The following is a 24,731-nucleotide window of genomic DNA, read 5'->3' as shown; positions in this document are numbered from 1 at the left end:
TCAAGTAGTTTGCCAGAGCACATTTGCAGTCCAAACTGTGGAGAGCTGCTTCACCTGGATAAGCATGCGATTTTGGGAAAAGACAGGTAGAACTATGGACTGATTGAAGTGAAATTCCAAGATGATCTTTGGAAGGAATTTCAGATGAATCCACAGGATTACTCTGTCATGGCAGAATCTTGAATAGAATAGATCTTATACAAATGCTTGCAATTCACTCACCCAGCATGCAGAAGTAAGGGATATGAGAAAAACCTCTTTCCAGGTAAGATGTCTGAGCAAGCAAGTTGGAAGTGGTTCAAAGGGAGACTTTATAAGTGCAGAAAGTACCATGTTTAGATCCCAGGAAACACACGTAGGTTTGATAAGTAGTTTAGTATGGTAAAGTCCTTTCATGAATCTGGGAACCAAGGGATGAACAGAAAGTGAATTCTTATCCAATGGAGATTGAAATGCACTAATGGCATTGAGATGAACTCAAACCAAGTTAGTCTTTAAGCCTGAATTAGAGACAAAGAAGGTAGTCTAGAATGGAAGATAGTGGACAAGTGACAGGATCTAGAGAATGGGGTCCACACTGACAGTGAAACAAATTCATTTGAAATAACACCATTTTTGTGTGGAGTGTTTTCTAGAAACTTCAATGATAGCTGATACTGAAGTGGAAAGTATATATGTATTCATGCGCTTGGAGAGAGATATCATGCTGTGAATGCTAATGAGCAAAGGTTGAGATGAAGGAGAGAACCTTCGTTCTGTGACAGCAATGTTGTAAACAGTTGTAATGCACAGGGTTCCCAAGTTGAGAGCTGTAAGAAGAGAGGGAACCAAGGTTGGCATGGCCTGCAAGATGTGATGAGGATCATGGTGCCCCGATTTCCATAAAAGACTGACAAAATCTGAGAAGCCTTGCAATGGGGAACCTAAGGCTCCTTGAGTACCTCCAGACTGGAGAGGAGATGCATCTTCTGCCAATATGCACTTGCATTTTGCTCCATTGTTGCTAGGTTCCTCTGAGCAGAATCTCTTACCCCTTAGACCAGTTCTTCCAGGATTTTGAGGACTGAATGGGAGCCGAACCTGAAGCTTCCGCCCCTTCCTCCCACGGCATGTGGAACACAGCTGCTTCTCAACCAGCAACTCTGCGCAACCGACTCAGGATCCGGGACTATAAAAGACTGAGGTATCCATCAGAGGCAATCACTTATCAAAATGAGCAGTTTTAAAGTAGAAAAAAAGTTTAAAATCATATCGCTAAAAATCCAAGATGGCTGCCATAAAAGAATTTGCGCCAAAACCGGGCCATTGGAGCTAAATGTAAAAATAAAAAATAGCGATGGTAGCTTTTAAAGGAGGGGGACCCGAGTACTAATCCCCAAAACCACTAAAGCTCAAAATTTCAGAACGCCCTCCCTCCCCCCCTGTTATTCCCCCATAAGGAATAATGGGAGTACTCATTATGACTTTGGGTGCCTGTCTGAATCAGCCTGGTTGCAGGAAAAAGATTTATGCCCCAGAAATTACTCAGAAATCTTCTGGATGCAGGCTGGATGCACCATGGCCACTGACGCCCACACCCGGGATTCCTCAAGCAATGAAGGGGAGAGAAATTATGTATCTGGCTCCCTGATATTTCTAGGGTTCTTACTCAGGGGCCACACAGCTGGTGCTTAAGCCTCTGGCCGAATCAGCAGGTGAGCTGCTTCCAGGGAGACGGACCCCAAGCTCCTGAAAGGACCCAAAGCAGCTGACTCCACAGGTACTCAGAGAGATTGGCCTAGAAGCAGCAGTCCTCCCACGCAGGAATGTGTCCTTTCCTTAGAAGAGTACACCTGAGCAGGGGACTTCCGAGCACCAAAGCCACGAAAATCCAGTGGAACAAAATACCAAAAACAAGAAAAATAGAGCAGAGCAGAACATACCTTCTGAGTTCTCTTGCAGAAGGAATAACTGAGGAGTATGCTGTGCTCCACTGCAAAAGGGGAATCGTTTTCAAATTCTTAAAGGGATATCCATCTGCAGTTTATGGGAAATGGGAATCAACAGGTCAAGTATGGACTCCTGTGTATCTGCAAAAGAACTCCCAAATAACGCATTACTTTACATACAGGTAACATAAAAATATTAATACCACAGACAAACAAGATCTTTGCGGCACTTCAGAAAGACAATCAAACTCAGATGAACTTGTACTATTCCATGCTATACAGAATTTCCTATCTGATATAAATGATCTAAACCATGCTAAGACAGTGGGGAAGATTCTCTAATTTGACAGGCTGCTACCATGTCCATTATTATGACTCTGTAGATATGTCACTAATTGGGTAAACACTGCTCTTTAAAAAATAGTACAAATGACACTGACCTATATTTTCCACTTTATTACTCACAGTTTTTGCCCTTAATTCATGGAGTAACTAACACAGTTTTCAATTGGTCATGGAACACAACCCTCCTATAATGAGCCATTCACAATACTCAAACATGAATAAAAAGATTCCTCAAAGATTTCATAATAGAAGGACATAATACATCAGGTGGTTTGCAATGTGTACTATTAACTATGCCAAACACATTTATTAACTCATCATGCAAAAGGACAGGTCAGGGGCGTTCGTTAAAGTGTATGCAATGTTATAGAATAGTGTGAATCTGCTCCCAACTTGCGTGCCAGTTTTAATGGTATAACTCCCTGTGCCCAAAGATGAGCACAGATCCTGACATTACTGTACGTGCTATTCTATAAAGGGTACCAATCCTGGAATACCTGTTATAGAATATTATTCAGCGCCAATTTTGAATGCTGTTTACTAAATCCAGCCCTTTATGTCTATCCCATTTCAACTAACGTAACACTCTCCCAGATCTCCACCACTACTCTCTCCACCTTCTGTGAAAGAAACTTCCCACTGAGTTACACAATAAGTTACTTGGTGTCTTTTTAGCTCCTGCTTAAAAAGCCTGTTATTTAAATACAGTAAGTATTCTCTAATGCTTAAGCTCTTATTTTAAGGAATATTCAGCTTCCCACTGGCTTTGTATTGCCAAAACTTTGTTTAGTTTCATTGTTCTAAATTACAGAGTGGTGATGCCATATAATAATGAAATAAAAAATATATTAAACATTTTTTAAGTTTAACACAATGGTACAAGTGTTTGAAAGTTGGAAGTAGAAATTATACATTATGATTCCATTTAAATAGCTACAAGAAGAACAGAATGTATTTGTACTTATTTCTAGATGTAGTTTGGGAATACAGCTCTTTTAAATCCCAATTACCTGCCTTCAACACCTGCAGTATGTTAATGACACATTACAATGGAATTCTTATGGCAGTTCATCTTCATTGCTAATAGTCTAATAAATACCAAAGGGACTAATAAGGATTTGCCACTTTTTAAAGTGTTGCTATTTTGTTTCTCACTTCTTCTGTTATACTGTGAGAAACACATGAACTCTTGCAAAAAGAAACCAGTGCTACTTTTTCCCATTATTTTCTAGGCAAGTGAAAGATGTAACAGTTACAAGAAAACAGCAGCTTCAGGATGAATTTAGTTTTACTATACATGAAGAATCAATTTTAAGTACTTTTATATATTTAAACCACTTTGAATGTATAACCACAAAAAGGCAGTATACAAGTTCCTGTCCCCTTAATTCTTTTATTACTTTTATCATGATTTAACAATATTAAATAAACATTATCTTTCTTATCTATAGGGTAAACAAATATGGCTAGAATATAAGAACAATCATATTGGATCAGTCTATAGTCTCTAGCCAAGTTTACTGTTTCCAACCCTGGCCAATCCAGGTCCCAGAAACCCAAATAGTAGCAACATTCCAAGTTAACAATTCAGGGCAAACAGTGTCTTCCCAAACGTCTGTCTGTCTCAATAGCATGCTATGGACTTTTCCTCAAGAAACTTATTCAAACCTTTCTTAAACCCAGCAACGCTAACCGCATCCTCTGGCAATGAGTTCCAGAGCTTAACTATTCTTTGAGTGAAGAAAATATTTCCTCCTATTTGTTTTAAAAGTATTCCCAAGTAATTTCATTGAGTATCCCCTAGTTTCTGTACTTTGTGAAAGAATAAAAAAATGTATTCACTTTTACCCATTCGATACCACTCAGGATTTTGTATAATTCAATTATATCCTCCTCAATCATCTCTTTTCCAAGCTGTAGAACCCCAGTCCCTTTAGTCTTTCCTCATACAAGAATAGTCATATCTCTTTTATCATTTTGAGTGAGCGGTGAGGAATGCGGCGTCAGAGATTTTCCAGTGACATTGGCATGAAGCACCACTGTGTAGAGTTCTGCTACATAGAAAAAGAAGCTCAATTGCTGCCGGCAAGTCTCTCTCCATCGTTACAAAATTTTTTTTTTTTTAATAAAGAAACTATGGTGGCAGCCTTTGAAAAGAACTACCTTGTTTGTGTTTGGTTTCTTTTAATGGTAATAGGAATCAAAAAGTATTTATATATGGTTTTGTTTTGGGGGGTTTTAAAATTCCTGACTGAAGAGGCAAGGAGAGGGGAAAGCTGCGACTTGTAAGGCACCGATCAAAGAAAAAATTGAGTAACCAGGGGTGGAGCTCGGGAGGCAAGGCATCCGCACATGTTCAGTAGTTAAAAAAAAAAAAAACCCATAACAAAACTACTGTATCTAGGGGATAGCATGGGCACACAAGCTTAGTTAGAGGACTTCACGAGCAAGTGTTCCCCCTGCTTGTCTCCAGAGAAACACTCCTTCCAGCTCACTTGCAGAAGGGAAAAACTGCAGGTGGCAGTAGAGCTCCCAGTGAAATAGAAGAGTCACAGAAAAAATCCGGATTGGATTACTTCTGCATAAGGCTCGCGGCTATGAGCAGATAACCACTTGTCCAGAATGATACACTTGTTGCACTGGAAATAAGGATAGTTTTAATTATGTTGTATGAGGCTGTAAATTCATTAAATGTTTACATTTTATGGTAAGTCTTGATGGGTGGAGTAATATAAAAACACATACAACAGGATCATTGTGGACAACAGAAGAAAGGAATGTCTTTCTTGTAGAAACAATTGATACCTCAGGAAATGCACTTATAGCAGAATACTTACAGGAAGTAGCAGCAAAAAATGCTAGTGCGGCTTTGTAAAGGAGGGAGTTAGAAAAGCATAAAGGGAATACCTAAGCTAATAACATAGGGTTGCAGTGCTGCACCTCCTAGTGAAAAACTTCAATGTCCCAGAAATAAAGACTAATGTCATTGAAATTGCTATATAATTCAATAAGTTTCAAGTTTTATTTTAGTTTGATGAATCGTTTATTTAGTTTTACTAAGCGATACAACATTAATAAAAAAATATAAGCATATATTTAGATATACCATTTAAAATTTAAAATAAAACAATCATGCTCCCACAAGATGTTAGATGGAACTCTGTAATGGACTATTTTGAGCAGTATATCAAAAACTGGTCTATTCTATATCTGGTTGTAAATATTAAGATTACACTAGCAAGAATGAGTCTCTAGAAAGCCATGATTTAAACTGAGTCTAACTAGTAATTTAAATCAATTTGCTTTAAATCAAATCAATTTGCTTTAAATCAAATCTACCCTGACATTTGATGAAATCAGGAGCTGGTAAGAGACTGTCCACCACCTGCTAGAGATAAAGGAAATACTGGCTGACCAAGTAGTATACCATCCTACAAGACAGAATTCAGCTCAGTTTCCCCTATCTCCACCTGCTGGTACATAATCATAACCCACACGTCTCTGAATTCATCTGCTGTTAATGACAAGGAATGGACGGGTTAAAGGCGTGATGCTCCCCATAATCCCCCAGTGGTCACTAACACCTCTCCCATCCTCCTAAGAAGTAAAAGTGACAGTATACCAGGCTCTATGATAGCTGTAGATGTTCATTCCTTTTAGAGCAGCAAGCAGGTCCATGGAGTAACCTATTGGCTGGTGCAGTAGACTGTAAAGAAAGGGTCCCAGGCCCGTATCCCACTCTACCTGGTACACTTTAGTGGATAAGTGTGAGAACTCCAAAACCACAAAATAGCTACCAAACCCACATATAGATGATACTTGCAGGCATAAGGGCTATAGTCAGTGTTCTCCCCAGGGCCTTTTAGCTGGGCGCACCACCCAGCTAATTTAGATGACCGTCCGGCGAATCCTTCTGCTGCCACTGATGCTCCTTTCCAGGCTGACTCCGCCAAAAATTTTGTTTGACGCCTGCCTTTTTTTTTTTTTTTTTGCCAGCATGCTTTTACTTGCTTTCGGCCTTCCTCGTTGCCGGGTCCTGCCTACTTTCTGTTTCCGCGAAGGCAGGACCCGACAGCGAGGAAGGCCCGAAGTAAGTAAAAGCAGTAAGTTGTAAGCTTCCCTCTAGGGGCTCTATCGTGTGTGTGCCGGCTTCCCTTCTCTTCCCTCCCCCCCAAGGGACACAACTTCCGGTTTTGGAGAGAAGAGAAGGGAAGCCGGCATGCACACAATAGAGCCCCGGAGGGAAGCTTACAACTTACTGCTTTTACTTGCTTCAGGCCTTCCTCTCTGCCGGGTCCTGCCTTCGCGGAAACAGAAAGTAGGCAGAACCCAGCAATGAGGAAGGCCCGAAGCAAGTAAAAGCAGCAAGTTGTAAGCTTCCCTTCATCGCTGACCTATGAAAGATAGGTCAGCGATGGAGGGAAGCTTACAACTTGCCTAGCAACTCTACCGACGGGTTTGTTAGCTGGGAGGGATGGGAAGAGAAATGCTGCTGCTGTACCGAATAGGAGAGGGGGAAGAGAAATATTCTGCTGCTGCACCCATTTTAGGGGGAAGGGAAGAGAAATGTTGCTGTTGCATCCAATTTTTTGGGGGGAGGGGGAAGAGAAAAGCTGGTGCACCCAATGGGAGGGGAAGAGAAAATCTGCTGCTGCACCCAACTGGGGAGGGGGGAGGGGAAGAGAAGTGCTGCTGCACCCAATTGGGGAGGGGGAGGGGAAGAGACGTGCTGCAGCAGCACCCAATTGGGGAGGGGGAGGGGGATGAGAATTGCTGCTGGAGCAGCACCCAATTGGGGAGAGAGAGGGGAGAAGAAAGACCAGGGAAGGGAGAGGAGAGGCAAGAGACGCCAAGACCACGGGAGGGAAGGAAAGGAAAGGAGCTACCAGACCATAGAGGGGGGGAGAGATGTCAAGGCATATGGGGGGAGAGAAGGGAAGAAGATAAAGATGCCAGGCCATGAGGTGGAGTGGGAAGGGCACAGGATATACAGTTTATTGAAGGGACATAGAAAGAGGGAAGATGCCACAAGGAACAGAGAAAGGGTGGACACTGGATGGAAAGGGCAGAGAGGGTGGACAGTGGATGCAAGGGGCAAAGAGAGGGTGGACAGTAGATGGAAGGGGTAGAGAGAGAGAGGGCAGAGGCTGGGTGGAAGGGGCAAAGAGGACAGATGTTGCATGGAAGGGAGCGAGGACAAACGCTGAATAGAAAGATGATTAAAGCAGAAATGACAAAAGGTAGAAAAAAAATTTTTTTGTTGCTTTACATAGAATTTAGTATTGTAACTGTATTAATTCAAGTTTATAAATAGGAAATTGAAAAAGGCAGTTTTTTTGGGACTAAACCCCTTTCCTCAGGTCAGCATAGGATACCATAACAGCAAGGGTGCCCAAATGGTCGATCACGATCGACCAGTAGATCGCAAAGGCAATGCGAGTCGATTGTGTTGTCTTTGCAATCTTTTTCTTCCTGCCTTCCCGAGCCAGGCCAGGTGCATACAAGTGCCAGACTCACAAGACTTCACCTCCGACGTCAATTCTGACGTTGGAGAGGTAGTTCTGGGCCAGCCAATCGCTGCCTGGCTGGCCTGGAACTTCCTCTCCAACATTAGAATTGACATCAGAGGTGAAGTCTTGTGATTAGATATTTGTACGTGCCTGGCCTAGCTCAGGGAAGCAGCAGGGAGAAATCGGCGTGGTGGCTTAGGGGGTAGGGAAAGAATCGGGGAAGTGGAGAAATCAGCCAGATGGCTTGGGGAGCAGGGGGAGAGAGAGAAAGAAAGGCAGAAATAAAGAGGGGCAGGGGGAGAGAGAAACAGGCAGTCAGGGGGGAGAGAGAAAGAAAGAGAGACAGAAAGAAAAGGGAAGTGGCAGAAAGAAAGAAATATTGGATTTACAGTCAGAAGAAGGAAGTGCAACCAGAGACTCATGAAATCACCACACAAAAAGGTAGGAAAAATGATTTTATTTTCAATTTAGTGATCAAAATGTGTCCGTTTTGAGAATTTATATCTGCTGTCTATATTTTGCACTATAGCCCCCTTTTCCTAAACCGCAATAGCGGTTTTTAGAGCAGGGAGCCTATGAGCATCGAGAGCAGTGCAGGGCATTCAGCGCATCTCCCTGCGCTAAAAACCGGTATTGTGGTTTAGTGAAAAGGGAGAGGGTATATTTGTCCATTTTTGTATAGTTGTTCCTGAGGTGACATTGCATAAAGTCATCTGTCTTGACCTCTTTGAAAACCCGTGGAATATAAATGATAATTAACATTTTCTCTGCATACAGTGTGCTTTGTGTTTTTAAAATTTTATTGTTGGTAGATCATTTTGACTTGGTCATTTTAAAAGTAGCTCGCAAGCCCAAAAAGTGTGGGCACTCCTGCTGTAGAGCGTTTCTTGTATGACTGGATGAGCCATATTTATCTTTTTTTTGTTGTTGTTTAAATTCATGCAGAAATAAATGGCTAGATTGAACCTAATGACTTCATTAACACCTTTCCCTTTTTTAAACCTCTATACCATTTGGAAGAAGGCAAATATCTAATTATTCCCTTCTAGCATTGGATGCTTCTTAAATTTAGTAAAAATATTCTGGCACAAGTGTCAACCTTAAAAAAGGAAGTCATATTGAGCATTGGAAAATAATAATAATTAATTAATAAAAAGAGTACACATTTAGGGCTCCTTTTACTAAGTTGCGAAAATGGTTTTAGCGTGTGTTTAGTGCGCACAGAATTACCACGCGCGCTAGATGCTAATGTCAGCATTGAGATGGCGTTAGTTTTCCCACGTAGCGCGGGAGTTTGCGTGTGCTAAAAATGTTAGCACACCTTAGTAAAAGAGGGGGTTAATTTTCCCCACCACCAAATTTCCCCATCCCGCCCTACCTGACTACTTTTTCATGCCACCTGGCTGGAAAAAATTTCTGGGGAGAACACTGGCTATAGTACTGGTGTACAGTTGGGTATAGTATGTTTTTGCTATTATCTGGAGGGATCACCATACAAAATATGATGTGATGTGTACCTGGGACCTTTTATGTGAAGTTCATTAAATTGCCTCTTAATCTGATACTCGGGTTAATCGGGGAGGAGTCAAGATGGCGGCAGCATGAAGCTGGCGGTCTTACCAGCGATCCAGGAGCATTTTCATCTATTGAATTCAGCAATGTCTCACTCTAAACGGAAGGGTAGCGTCCGTTCTGAGCCTGCTGCAGCCTGGACTTCTACCCCTATCCAGCGATCAATCCTGAACTTTGCCACAGCTTCTTTTGACCCCGATGCTCTAGGAGGTAGGCTCAGGCTTTCTCCAGCTGGAAGAGTGATTAGGGACTTCGGGCAGGAGGTTTCTATCACCCCTCCGGAGTCTGTTTCATCTCCACACCCTGCCCAACTTGTGGTCCGATCGGAGGCTCCCTCTGCGGAAGTGAGCGCTGGGGAAACCCTGTATCAGGGGCTTGGACTTTCGAGAATCGAAGGAGAGCAGGGAGCAGCGTGAGCCACCATTACAGCAGGCTCTGAATTAAGAACATAAGAACATAAGAAATGCCTCCGCTGGGTCAGACCTAAGGTCCATCGCGCCCAGCAGTCCGCTCACGCGGCGGCCCATCAGGTCCAGGACCTGTGCAGTAATCCTCTATCTATACCCCTCTATTCCCTTTTCCAGCAGAAAGTTGTCCAATTCCCTCTTGAACCCCAGTACCGTTCGCTGCCCTATAACGTCCTCTGGAAGCGCATTCCAGGTGTCCACCACACGTTGGGTAAAGAAGAACTTCCTAGCATTTGTTTTGAATCTGTCCCCTTTCAACTTTTCCGAATGCCCTCTTGTTTTTTTATGTTCTGAAAGTTTGAAGAATCTGTCCCTCTCTACTCTCTCTATGCCCTTCATGATCTTGTAAGTCTCTATCATATCCCCTCTAAGTCTTATCTTCTCCAGGGAAAAGAGACCCAGTTTCTCCAATCTCTCAGCGTATGAAAGGCTTTCCATCCCCTTAATCAGTCGTGTCGCTCTCCTCTGAACTCTCTCGAGTAATGCCATATCCTTCTTAAGGTATGGTGACCAATACTGGACGCAGTACTCAAGATGCGGATGCACCATTGCCCGGTACAGCGGCAGGATAACTTCTTTCGTTCTTGTTGTAATACCCTTCTTGATTATCCCCAGCATTTTATTCGCTCTCTTGGCGGCCGCTGCGCACTGTGCCGTCGGCTTCATTGTCATGTCCACCATTACCCCCAAGTCCCTTTCTTGGGTACTCTCATTCAATAACATCCCTCCCATTGTATAGCTGTGCCTCGGGTTTCTGATTCCCACATGCAATACTTTACATTTCTCTACATTGAACTTCATCTGCCATCTCTCTGCCCATTCTCCCAATTTGTCCAAGTCCCTTTGCAATTTTTCACAGTCTTCCTTTGTCCGAGCTCCACTAAATAGTTTGGTGTCATCCGCAAATTTTATTATCTCACTCTTTGTTCCTGTTTCTAGATCATTTATGAATATATTAAATAGCAGTGGCCCGAGCACTGAGCCCTGCGGGACACCACTCGTGACTTTCCTCCAGTCTGAGTAGTGTCCCTTCACCCCTACCCTCTGTTTCCTACCCGCTAACCAGTTTCTGATCCATCTATGCACGGCTCCGTCCACCCCATGGTTCTTCAGTTTCCGGAGTAGACGTTCATGAGGCACCTTGTCAAAAGCTTTCTGGAAATCTAGGTATATGATGTCTATGGGGTCTCCTTTGTCCATCTGTTTGTTAATTCCCTCGAAGAAGTCGGAGGCATTACCCTCGAGAAGATTTGGAATTCTCTCGAGCGGTTAAACTCCCAGGTGGCCAGATCTTCACAAGAACTAACAACATTAGTAAGCTCTGGGTAAATCCTTGGAGAAAACTAAAGGAAATTTTTCAAAGGAGATAAAAGAAGCTAAGGACAATGTGGTAAATATTCAAGCTGTAACTAATAATTTGATAAAAGAACGAACAGTTTTGAGTAAAAAAATTGAACAAATGGAAAATTATAACCGAAGACTAACTAAACTAAACTAAACTAAACTAAACCTTGGGTTTATATACCGCACCATCTCCACGAATGCGGAGCTCGGCACGGTTTACAGGAAGAAAGATGAGAGAGGAACTACAGTGGAGAGATTAAAGAGTTAGGTGTAAAGGGGGAAGGTGAGAGGCCTAAGAGGGGGGAAGTGTTACAGTTTTGAGAATAGCCAGGTTTTTAGGTGTTTGCGGAAGAGTTGGAGGGAGCTTGAGGTTCGGAGAGGGGAGGTGAGGTTATTCCAGATCTCAGTGATTCTAAAGGGGAGGGATGACCCAAGTTTGCCTACATGGGAAATACCTTTTATGGAAGGAAGGATAGTTTAAAAATTTGGGAGGATCTGGAGGAAGTAGGGGTTGGGGAGTTCCAGGATAGAGGGATAACGGCAGGAAGGATGCCATGTAGGATCTTGCAGGCCAGACACGCACATTTGAAGTGGATCCTGGGGATTACTGGGAGCCAATGGAGCTTAGACAGGAGTGGTGAGACGTGATCAAATTTGCTTTTCGCGAAAACAAGCTTAGCTGCGGCGTTCTGAATCCGCTGAAGTCTGTGGAGGCTTTTCTTGGTTAGGCTGAGGTAGATAGAATTGCAATAATCCAATCTGGAGAGGATGATGGATTGTACTAGGACTGTGAAGTGTTTTTGGTGAAAATAGGGTCTGACTTTCCTTAGCATGTGAAGGCTGAAGAAGCATTTCTTCACCAGGGATTGGAGATGTTCGTTGAAGGATAGAGAAGAGTCTAAGGTGACACCCAGAACTTTGCTTAAGAACTCGAGCTGTAATGGGGGGCCGGAGGACAATGGGATGGAGGAAGGTAGATGGTCTAATTTTGGGCCGAGCCAAAGGAGTTTTGTTTTGGACTCGTTTAGTTTCATATGCATTGTGAATGCCCAGGATTGGAGGTTCTTTATGCATGAGGATATGTGCGTTTATTGAATTTTCTGAAGGCCTTGGGGGTTACACCTCTTGACATGTGGAAAAGGTACTTAACTGAAATACTAAAGTTTTCCCCAGAGCATATATCTCCATTTAACAGAATTTACTATTTGCCTAAAAAGAAAAATATAGGAACTGCCCCAGGTACAGAGGAACTTTTACCAACAGACTCTTTAAATGTTACTGAATTATTAGAAACTACTATTTCTGAATCTACAGAGAGGGCCACAATGTTCATATCTTTTGTCTTCAAATAAGATATGAATGCAGTTATGCGACTGTATTTTTGCAATCCTCAACTAGTGTTTCTAGGAAAGATAGTATGGATGTTTCCTGACGTCACGAGAACGCAGGAGCGAAGAAAACTATTCCTAGCTATGAGAGTATAGACTTTAACCCTTGGAGCGACATTCTTATTAGCATATCCATGCAAATGTTTGATTAAATATCAAGGTGTTAAATATGTCTACTTTACACCAGATCAGTTATGTGCTTTCTTAGATTTGAAAGGTCTGGCTACTGGGAATGTTTAATGAGCAGGAAGAAAAGAACGGGTTAAATAGCTGTTAAGCCTTTCAATTATTGTAATTTTCTTATGTTGTATATCTCTTCATTTATTCAATTCCTTTCCCCACTTTTGAGTTAATGGTCTAAGAAAGATGGACTATTTTCCTAGTAGCAGTAAATGCAAGTTTGTCTAATTTGTTTCCTTTTCTGTTTTACTTGTACAAGAGGAGTATTCTTGTGGATTATGTAAAAATTTAAATAAATATAAAGAATAAAACCAAATTGCCTCTTAATCTGCCCCACTGCTCTGCTGAGATGTTTGTTTGGCCAGCCTTATAAGGCTGCTGGCCCCCCAGACATCCCAATGGCTTGATTTTGTGTGTTTTTCTCTTGCACATTTTTTTCATTTGAAAATGATCCTTAAAGATATACTGAACACAAACATTTAAAATAGGGCAAACTTTGAACAAAAAAAAAAGGCAGGATCCTTTTTATTTTTCTATATGACAAATAGATGGCTGTACAATAATAAAACTAGTTCACAAATAAGCCTGAGTATGACAGTGCTATAAAATGATTATGCAACAAATATGTGATGATGTGCTTTGCAAATCGTGGTGTAAATATGACATTACTATCACAGAAAACATTTCAATTGTTAAAAAAATAAATCATTTAAGGTTGAGGCAGTATACCTAGCATTGCATGCTGCAGCACTGGAGACTTGGGTTCAAGTCTTCATTCTCTGTGGTCATACTCAACCCTAAAGAAAAATGGAAAATAACTACCACTAATATGGGACTAATGAGGGTACCTGATGTCTGGAGTTTTGTCAAGCAAGATTACTTACCATTTAAAATGTCCTTTATCTGTCTGAACCAAGAATTACAGTGCTCTTCGCTTATATTATTAAGGTTGATGGTGCTGTCCTTAAGTTTATTTTTTCCTTTCCTTAGGCATATAAAAATTGTGATACCTAGCAAAGTGCCCTCATTTTGCTGACCCACAGAGCGACGGCGCTTTAGTTTTATAGCAAATATGTCCTTCAGTTCAACAAATTCTTCCTTATGCTGAAATTCTGTCCTCAAAACATCTGTCAAAAACAGAAATAAAAAAATATGCTGTAAAATAAAACAACTTGAATAATGGCTATGTTAGTTGTGTTATTCCAACCTTAATATCCGTCTATATACTGCAATGATTTAATGGTAAGAAATGGGACTAAATACCAAAATTTTTTCCATAGAGTAATAGTTGATTAAATGCAAAAGCCTCAGTCCCACCACTCCACCGCTGTTAGGATTCTGAACCGCGGGAAGAAATTACGTGGTGACTTTCATCATTGGCTCTTGTGCATTTACCAATAGTCCAATACTAATATCTCTAGTTTTTTATATATATTTAAATATTCATTTTATATTTTTCTTCAGCTATTTTATCATATATAATGTGCACTTATCTCTGCATTGGCCAACATTTGGTCAGGCTCCCAGATGTTGGCCAATGCTCCCAGATGTTGGCCAATGCAGAGATAAGTGCACATCATATATGATAAAATAGCTGAAGAAAAATAGAAAATGAATATTTAAATATATATAAAAATCTAGAGATATTAGTATTGGACTATTGGTAAATGCACAAGAGCCAATGATGAAAGTCACCACGTAATTTCTTCCCGCGGTTCAGAATCCTAACAGCGGTGGAGTGGTGGGACTAAGGCTTTTGCATTTAATCAACTATTACTCTATGGAAAAAATTTTGGTATTTAGTCCCATTTCTTACCGTAAAATAAAACAAGACAGTAACCAGTACACAAAGAATGTTTTTATTGCTTATTTTGTTTTGTAGTCATACTACCCTAAAATTAATCTTATGATAGCTCAACAGTGATGAAGGACTAAGCAAGTGCCATATCAGATGATAGCCTAGAGTAGACAGAAGCCATTAGTTGTTAAAAGGTAATAGTACTGGCTGAGCCCATGTTCTAACAAGGCCTCAGAGGTTATTACAGTCCCAAGATGTCATTATTCAGGTGGGATACTCAGATAACGCTTTGTACATTCTGTGGAAACTATATATCTAGCATAATTCAATATGAAATTATGTCAGATCAAAATTTGTTGTTTTAGGGGTCAATATTCAAAGTGAGTTACCCAGTTAAGAGGCTCTTATCTGGTTAACTCAAGGTGACCAGACCCCGAGGAAATAGTTAACAGCACTTACCCAGATAATGTCACTGAATATTCCATCTTACTGCTAAAGCTGAAACCAGCTATTATGTGGGCAGCCCAGGACAGAGTTGGGGTAGAATCAGTATTTTACCAGATAAGTGCCAACATTCAGTCCTTAACTGGATGAATTAACCGGGAAAATAGGACCACATATATAGCAGTCCTATCTTGTCTGGTTTAATTTATTCAGTTAAGAGCTGAATATTGCCACTTGTCCTGTTAAGTGCCAGTCAGATGCACATGGTAAATGGTTTTTTTTTTAAAACCAGTGCCTAGACATGACACAACTTTGAATATATAGCATAATTTCAGTGAAGGCAGTCATTTCAAAAGAAGGCTGACCGATACTGTCTGAATATTACCTCTTTTTTTTTTTTAAAACAGACCTCCTACCCAGAATTCTCCAATGTTCATGCTCAGATTTTTCCATTCCTGATGCCACTAATGACATTTATCTTGCTGAATATGCTGTGGAAGTCTTTTAGGTGGCAATTTTCCATACTATCTGCATTGAGACAAAGACCAAGGGGCTCCCCCACCTGCCTCCTCCAGGCCTGCCGTAAGCCTTGATGGCCCAGCAGTGAGCCAGGACAGGAGGGATCCCTCCCACCTCCTGTCCCGGCCGATTCTGAAACATCACACCTTCCTCCTGCCTCCCAGACCTCTAGAAAACCTACCTTGAAAGCCCTCGTGGTCCAGTGGTGAAATGGGGCAGGAGTGATCTTCCTATGCTCCTGACCATGTAGAGCCACTATCTATCCCACTGCTCAGTAACCAAGACATTAATGTCTAGATGCCAGGGAAAAGTAGAAGCCTGAACCCTCACTCCATTCATAAGAGAGGAGGAAGTAAAAGGAGCTATTTGAGAGTCTAAGTTCAGCTCCTACAGAGCTGTGAGCTTAAAGAAACGCAGGACTGTGGGATCATCCCCAGGATCTAAAGTCAGAACCGGATCCAAAGCGCCAGACTGCTGGCCTGCCACCCCCGATTATTGAGGCACATCATGAGACAATAAGGTAACAGTGAGAGACTCGTTATCCTCTGTGCCCCCATCAAAGGGATCACCCAAACCCTGGTTAGTGGTAGACTGTGAGGCAAATGCACCAAGGGGCTGAGCTCTCACCTGCAGCATTCGAAGCGCAGCCCACCATTGCTTTTGAAGGATGGCTTTCCTGAAAGGTTTTCCACATTAAATTAACAAATTCAGGAGAAAAGGCTGTACAAGGTAGCAGAGAGTCACCCGAGGATGACTCCAATTTGTGTCTCTTGGGCTCTGCAGCTACCGCACTCTTTTGTGCAGGACAGTCATTCTGATGTCTAGAAAAGATAAATGCCCAAACCATCAGGCCAGCCGCCCTTTCTTTAGCCCGACAGCACAAGGGAGAGGCAAAGCCAGATGTTCCTGCCTCTCCTTCCCGAGTGGCACAGCATGTGGACAGATGCTGTGGCGCACAATTTGCACATTCCTGGCATGGATTAGTGGTAAAGAGCCTAAAGACTACATCCCAACCAGTTTTTAGGCAGGAAAGTTTTGAAAAACAGATTGCTAAATTCCAAGATGGCTGCTGTCAGGATTTTGGCACCAAAAATCACTTAAAAAACCCCACCAAAACCCCCCACTAAATAAAAGACAAAAACCGGTAAATTTAGGATTTTTAGGAGGGGGAACATAGGGGAACAAGCATATGTCAATGAAAACTGGATTTTCTGAACAACCCCCCTCCCTCCAATTCACCTCACAGGCTGTAACAGCCTTACTGTCACTTGTGCTGGCAATGTGCTACAGCCTGCCTCAGCTTTGAACAGTAGCTGCAAAGGGAGAAGAAATCACTGCCTCATCTAGAACGTCTCCTCCAACGCTGATCTTCAGGCTGCCAGTCGGACATGGTGTCTGACTAAGCCCCCACCCCTGAAGACTGATGGATGCACAACTAGAAGGTGAGATGCAAAAAATACAGCCAATACCACTGAGCCTCCTACAGATGCCTGACAGCCTGCACTCAAATCCCTGTCAAGCAGTAGGTGAACAATGCTAACCAGAGACGGCCCCTAGCTCAAAAAATGCTTCCACAGGCTGGTCAACAGGTACCACAAGGGATTGGCTGCAGACCACTGTCTACTTCCACTCCTCGCAGACAGAGCTGTACCCACAAACAGGGAAGATCCAAGCACTGAAAAACTGAAGAAATCCAAAAAGAACTAAAAGAAAATAAAGAAACGAGCAGAGCAGAACAGAAATACTCCTTCCGGCTTGCATGAAGAAGGGAAAAACTGAAGATGGCAGTAGAGCTCTCAGTGAAGTAGTAGGGTGATAGAAAAACTCTAGAGTGGAATCCTTCTGCAAGGGCTCGAGGCCATGGGTAGATAGCCCACTTGTCCAGAATGACACACCAATTGCTCTAGAGTCAATATGCATGCTAATAGTTTTCATTGCTCATGGGTTAGTAACAAATTTCAGCATCACATCATGTCTGCTAGTAAAGCAATATTTTATGTGAGGGAATGAGCTTTAAGAAAAATACTTGTCTAATATGTAAGCCAAAGTATATGTGTAGGGCCGGTATATTTATACTTTTACCTGCAGCAACCAGAGCTATTTCCAGGGACAGAATGGAGAAGCAGCATGCAAATTTACTTATACAGTAAAACCTTGGTTTAAAAGCATAATTCATTCCAAAAACATGCTTGTAATCCAAAACACTTGTATATCAAAGCAATTTTCCCCATAAGAAATAATGGAAACTCAGACGATTCATTTCACAACCCAAAAACTTTAATACAAAATACTATACATACTTGTATTGCAAGACCTCACTTATTTAGAACAGTCACTACACTCCTGCAGGGTCAGAGAGAGAAGAACCATGGGCACAGTTGTGATGATGTGATGTGTGTATACTGTATGTACTCATATTGCAAGACTTTGCTTGTTTAGAACAGTCATTACACTCTTGCAGTGTCAGAGACAGAAGAACCATCGCTCAGTTGTGATGTATGTATACTGTATGTACTTGTATTGCAAGACATTGTTTGTATATCAAGTTAAAATGTAATAAAATATTTTGCTTGTCTTGCAAAATACTTGCAAACCAAGTTACTTGCAATCCAAGGTTTTACTGTATTTCAAACTCCAAATATATGTGTGGAAGATCTTTATACAAAAAAAAATCAGGTACAAATGAATGCACACAAGTTTCTTGGAATAATTTCAAAGCAAAAATATACATTTACTTTTATTTTGAAATCTGTTGAAATCTGGCAAAGCCTACATAGCATAGAGTGTGGCACAGTGGTTACAGCTACAGCCCTGAGGTTGTGTGTTCAAATCTCATACTGTTCCTTGTGACCTTGGGCAAGTCACTTAATCTCCCATTGCCCCAGGTACATTAGGCAGAGTGTGAGCCCACCGGGACAAATAGGGAAATGAGCTTGAGTACCTGAATGTAAACCACTTAGGGGCTATAAGTGGTATATAAATACTAAAAAAAATAAAAGTACTAGGGATGTTACATTTGTTTGAAATGACATGGAAAATGTCAACAGTACACTTTTTATTGCAAATAATGCACATTTCCCAATAGTGTGCACTCTTTTGGAAGAATACATACTTTTAATGATATTGATTTAGAAACAAAAAAAAAATAAATTAAAATTAAAACCCCAAAACAGAAAAAGAGATTATGTACTTATTCTGGTTAGCTCTTTTCCAGTAGATAGGTGAAACATTCTAGACAACAGGGTTATTGCCCCAAACTCGCATGGACTGCAGAAGGAATCCACTTCGGATTTTTCACTCTGCCTCCAGTATACTTCACAGCTCACTATAGCGCCCTTTAGCAGTCAGTACCCAAGCATAGAAAGGCACCCACACAAGTGAAGTAGAGGCACCTGAAACAACAAATATTCTGCTCATAAACAACTAAACAATACCATTAACTGCCAACCTAGACTTCAAAGGAGCTCAGAAACCACTCCCTAACAAGTTGAACATATGTACTAATTCTTCACAACCCCGAAGAGCTGACCAGTCTTCAAGAATCAGGAGAAACAGCCCTAGCTTCAGCCCACGACAAAGCCACACTCCTGATTGAATTGCCCCGACAGAAACAGGAGACCGTTTCCCTGCCAGAATATAAGCGGACAAAATGGCCCTACGGATCCATCTGGATAGCATGGCTTTAGAAGCGGAAGCACCTTGCTTAATCGAATGAGTCAGCACAAACAGATGGTCAGAGAGCTGAAACTCGTTAATCATCTCCAAATAACGCAGGAACACCCTGCTCATGTCCAATTTCTTCAGCAGGCGATCCTGAATTCTGGAACCTACCAGCTGAAAAGCAGGCAAACACATTTCTTGATTGTCATTAGACCTTCCTTTTTTGGTTATTATATTTTTTTAGAATTGTATTTAAGCCAATTGTTGCCGGCCCCTATTTCCCTAAATGTATTATTATAATTAGTATTAATTGTTATGTTTGTTTTTTATTTTAACTTAACTCTTAACTTATGTAAATCGCATTGGATTTGGAGTATGCGAGTAAATCAAAGAATTTAAATAAACTTGAAACTTGAGACAACCTTCGACAAAAAGGAAGGAACTGTACACAAAAAAAAAAAACTCCATCTCTGAAATATGGAGAAAAGGGTCTCTACAAAACAATGCCTGCAGTTCGATGCGGAGACAGGAGACAAACAGTGACAAGAAATGCATATAGGAGATGCTGTGCCTGCCTTCACTGAATTATGACTTCTGACCGCTCATTGTCACCTTCTAAAATTTCAATTCTACCTCTTAAACTGATGCAAATAAAGATATGATTCTAGCAGATTGGGAGATATCTCAAAGGCTCACTGTGATCAGAACTGCTACATCTACAAATAGAGGAATTTCTGGCTCTGCTCAAAACAGCATGTAGTGGCTGAAGGGTGGAGTAGGCAGCTAGTAGGGATTTTGGTATGTTGCTGGGCATGGAAGGAAGAGAGAGAGAGAGAGAGAGAAGCCAGAGCAGATAAGCTTAAAAGGGAGAAGAGGGGCAGTAGAAAGAGAGGATCCGGTCTGTAGGGTGAGGCAGAGGTGATGGCAACAAGGCAGAGGTGGTGGCAACAAGAAAAACAGTCTCGAGTGTCAAATCCAAGAGAAAAGCATCCTGAAGAGGCTCAAAGGGAGCTCCGGCAAGGGCCGACAGCACCAAGTTAAGGTTCTAAGCTAGGAAAGGATTCCTAATGGGCAGCCAGACCTAAAGAGCCCCCTTCAAGAAATGAGCAACAGCAAGATGCGACGCCAAAGAGAATCTGCTCTTGCGGGAACTAATACAGGACAGTCCATCCAGCTGAACCCACAGAGAAGTCACAGTAATGCCTATGTCCAAACCAGCCTGAAGAAAAGCGAGAATAAGTGCGATCGGAGCCAAAAAAGGATCTACCTGGTCTTGGGCATACAAATGCTGGAAAGACTTCCATGCCTTAACGTAGGCTGAGACCATGGATGACTTCTTAGACCTGAGAAGCGTATGAACCACCGGATCCAAATATCCTTTATGTTCAAGGGCAGCGCGCTCCAGATCCATGTCATAAGTGCAAAGCGACCCGAATCTTCCATGGCCACTGGACCTTGACAGAGAAGGTCCATACAGATGCTTAGGCGCAGACTGCGTCCCACACACATCCACATCAGATCCGTGAGGCATTAGATCTGTGTACCATGGTCTTCGAGCCACCAGAATGACATGGCTAGGATGAGCTGCAATCATCCAAAGCACCTGGCCGATCATGAGCCAGGGAGGAAAGATGCATAGAAGAACTCCTGGAGTTCATGGTTGCACTAAAGCATCAAGCCCCTCACTTCCTGGCTCGGGTCTGCATCTAAAGAAGCGCTGTGCCTTTTTGTTTCTTGCCGTGGGCTTGAGGTCAAAGTTTGGCTTCCCCAGCGCCTCACAATGGCTTGGAATGCCTCTGATGACAGGGTCCACTCGCCCGGATCCAGAGTCTGTTTGCAGAGGAAGTCTGCTTGAACATTGTCCACTCCAGCCACATTCACTGACGTCAGCACTAGGAGATGACATTCCGCCCAAAGGAAAAAAAATGCAGGTTTCCTGAGCCAAGGGAGAGCTCTTGGTCCCTCACTGGCAATTGACATAGGCCACTGCCATCACATTGTCTGAGAAGACCCAGTTCACCTGCCCTTCCAGGGTCTTCTACAATGCTCTCAGGGCCAGACGAATGGCCCTGAGTTCCAGACGGCTGATTGACCACTTCTTCTGAGACAGAGTCCAATAGCCCTGAAGAGGACGATGATTGCAGTGAGCTCCCCAGCCATGAAGACTAGCATTTGTCGTTACCACAATCCAGGAGGCAATGTGCAATGAAACACCCTTGCAAAGCGATTAAGAACAAAGCCACCAGCTCATGCTCACTCAGACCTTCAGAGTCCATGGCAGACACATCTGCAAGGCATCCCAGTGGGATGCCCAGTGGGAAAGCAAGGCATTCTGAAGAGGATGCATGTGCACCGTCGTCCACGGGATGACACTGAGAGTGGCCACCATGGATCCCAGAACCTGCAGGTAGTTCCACGCCGCAGGAGTTGACTTCTTTAATAGGGCCGAAATCTGAGCACACAGCTTCTGGGAAGGTAAACATGGCCCACCGCCGTTTCAAAAAAACTCCCAGGTATTCCAGTGACTGCGTGGGCATCACATGACTTTTCCTGTAGTTTACAATCCAGCTCAGGTCTTCCAGCACCTGGAGCACCTGTCCTGTGTGCTGACCCTCTGTAAAAGAGGGAGCTCTGATCAACCAGTCATCTAGAAAAGGGTGAACCTGCAACCCCATCTTCCTCAGATGAGCTGCCATTACCACCATCACCTTGGTGAAGGTCCAGGGCACTGTCGCTAGCCCAAAGGGCTGGTAATGCTGACCCAGAACATGAAAAAGCAGAAACTTGCAGTGGGATGGAAAAATGGGAGCCACTACTGCAATGACTGACCTCATAGTCTCCATGCAGAATCGAGGAATCTTGAGAGCCGCAGTCACATGCTGAAGATCTAGAATCGGTCTCCAATCTTCAGATCCTTTCTTTGGCACGAAGTATACAGCATATCTGCCTGAGCCGGAGAGGTTGTGTGGCACCAGTTCTATAGCTCTAATATCCAGTAAGTGCTGGACCTTGCGCGCCTTGTCCGGGTGCCCAGATAGAGAATCCACGAACCAATTTGACAGAGGTTGATAAAATTCCAGCGCCTGACCAAATAATTTACAAGACCCATTGGTGTGCTGTAATGCACATCCAGGCAGGCAGAAACTCCGAGAGCCGACTCCCTAACCTCAGAGGGGCAATCGGCTCCCTGGTGTCATTCGGTCTTTCGGGCAGGTTATGCAGGATGGGTGGCAAGAAGCTGGGAACACCTGTAGCCCCCGTACCAACCCCCGGGAACTCTGTGAAGATCTCTGCGATGAGGAAGGAACTTATGGTAGTCATGACAATTTCGGCAGGAGCCATGAAAATTAGAACACCCAGAACCTCTGGAAGGTCGAGCTCTACTATCAGGCAGTGTCTATGAGCAACGGTCCACCACCAAATCCATGAGATCATCCAGGCCCTTGCCAAATAGCAACTGTACTTTGAAAGGCAGCCGTGCTAAAGTTGCCTTGGAGGTGGAATCACCAGCCCACTGCTGAACCCACAGCATTCAGCATGCCAAAATAGAATATGCTGACACCTTTGCCAGCACTTTCAAAAGTTCATATAAGGCATCTGCCATGTAATCCATCCCAGCCATTAGAAGCTAGGGAGGAGAATCCACCGCATCAGTCTTCAGCGTATACCGCCGAGAGAGACAGGCACGCGCCACAAGGGACGTTGCCACAACTGCTTTAATGCCTAAATTTGCTGCCTTAAAAATTTTCCTAAGGCCACATTCACACAGCAGTCCAGCATTCACACAGCAGTCCAGCACAGCCCAAGGAATCCAACTTGGGCTATGTCAGAAGCTGCTGGCACTCCGGCACCCTAGGATACAAGCAAGACATAGCCCTAGCATTTCTCAAACGATCTTCCAGAGAGTCAAACTGCTCAGAGACCATACAACTCATATTCTGATGCCAAGGAAAGGTCACAGGTTGTGAGCGCACACTGCAAAGCCAGGGAAAAGAAGAAGTAGACGGAGCTGATTCAGCGGCCAAGTTCAATTCCTGCAATGATTTAGTAATCAGATCAGGCAAAGATGCAAATTTAAATAAGCCCAGCACAGACGGATCATCCCCAGGATCCTGAGCCCCTAAGGGATCTGCGGATCCAGTACCCAATTCCAAATCCCCTAATCCAGGAAGGGCTGCACTATCAGACAAAAGATCAGAGAGGTCAGGATCATCCGCTGGATCCCCAAGAACAGGAGTCAAAACATGAACGGGCAGAGCAGGCGGAGGAGGGGAGAACCCTGAGGGCATGCTGCCGCCCACAGATGTCAGAGGTGGAGAACTGCAAGCCACAGAACCTATGGTCTGAAATTCGAACCATAAAAATCTCATAAAGTCAGAAAAAATATCAGGTACCTGGGGCATAGTGTCACCCTTAGATGACTTAGACTTGTGTTTCTTAGACTGCGGAGGGTCTGCCACTTGGCTGCCTGAAGGACCAGCCGAGTCAAGCTCCGAAAGCAATGATAGCTGCTCCACTGGGCTAGCTGAGTGTGGAATCACCTGCTTCTGTGAGGGGGTAGTTACCGTTACCCCTCACTGTGCCATGTGGCACATGGCAATAGGATGCTCAAAAAACACTAAATTTGCACAAACTTCACATGAGTTCACAAGAGGAGACCCTGAGGACTTCATCCCATCAAGTTTCCTTGCAAAAATTTGAGTTTTGAAAGCATCAGGGAGAAGATGAAAAAAAGATTGCTAAAAATCCAAGATGGCCACCGGCACAGAATTTGCGCCAAAAATGCACTAAAAAACACTTCCAGAAAATAAAAAATGGTGATTTTAGGATTTTTCAGGTGGGGGAACACAGGGGTACACTTGAAACCATAGAAAACCCCTTGAAATTAACTTTTGAAAATCGCTGCAAGAGCCTGTAAGCTCTGCTGTACTCAATGTTACCAGAGACACTGGGCTGCACCTGCTTCCAGCTCTGTTCAGTAGCCGGTTCAGAATTCACTGCCACAATGCTGGGAATGCTTTCTCAAAGCTGATCTTCGGGCTGCTGGTCAAACTCCCCTGTCTGATTATGCGTCCGCCCCTATGGACCACTGGATGCGCATCAGGACGGGCAGAGGTGCAAAAATGCAGCCAGCACACTGTGAGACACCGCTGAGCCCCCTAAGCATACCAAGCAGTTTGCGCTCACCCTCCGCCTAACAGCTGGAGAGCCAACCTCAGGGATGGCCCCGAGTTCCAAGGAATTCTATGCAGACTGGCTAATAGGTACCCAGAAAGGGATCGTCCTGTCTGCTATAGTTTCAAGTTTATTTAAATTTTGTTATCCTGCCTTTTCAAAGTTTTTAAGCTGGATTTAAATTTGCCTAATGAACTAATTTCTCAAATATAAGCTGGCGCTGAGTTCCATAATGTGGGTGCAGTGACAGAGAAAATGCAATTTCTCACAGTATTAATAATCCTTGAACATGAAAATTCCCACAAAGGGGACGAACTATGTTGAATTAAAACAACAAAATGAGGAAAGCAGAATACACACAGCCACAGCCATGCATGCAGAAGGAAAGACTGCTAGAGGGC

General features: G+C 43.1%; 1 protein-coding gene across 3 annotated transcripts in view; it reads right to left on the bottom strand.

Annotated features, from left to right (window-relative positions):
- Positions 1-24,731, bottom strand: part of CERKL (ceramide kinase like) — a 208,068-nt gene that overhangs the window by 108,002 nt on the left and 75,335 nt on the right. For 2 of the 3 annotated variants that reach the window (XM_033944113.1, XM_033944115.1), the window contains exon 2: positions 13,619-13,861. In XM_033944113.1, the coding sequence (XP_033800004.1) occupies positions 13,619-13,861 (243 nt within the window). The remainder of the gene's footprint in view (positions 1-13,618; positions 13,862-24,731) is intronic. The other variant, XM_033944114.1, reaches the window with a different exon arrangement.

Source organism: Geotrypetes seraphini, chromosome 5, assembly GCF_902459505.1.
Source record: "Geotrypetes seraphini chromosome 5, aGeoSer1.1, whole genome shotgun sequence".
Classification (NCBI taxonomy): domain Eukaryota; kingdom Metazoa; phylum Chordata; class Amphibia; order Gymnophiona; family Dermophiidae; genus Geotrypetes; species Geotrypetes seraphini.
The sequence above is the reverse complement of the archived record's forward strand: the minus strand, read 5'-3'. Positions and strand labels throughout refer to the sequence as shown.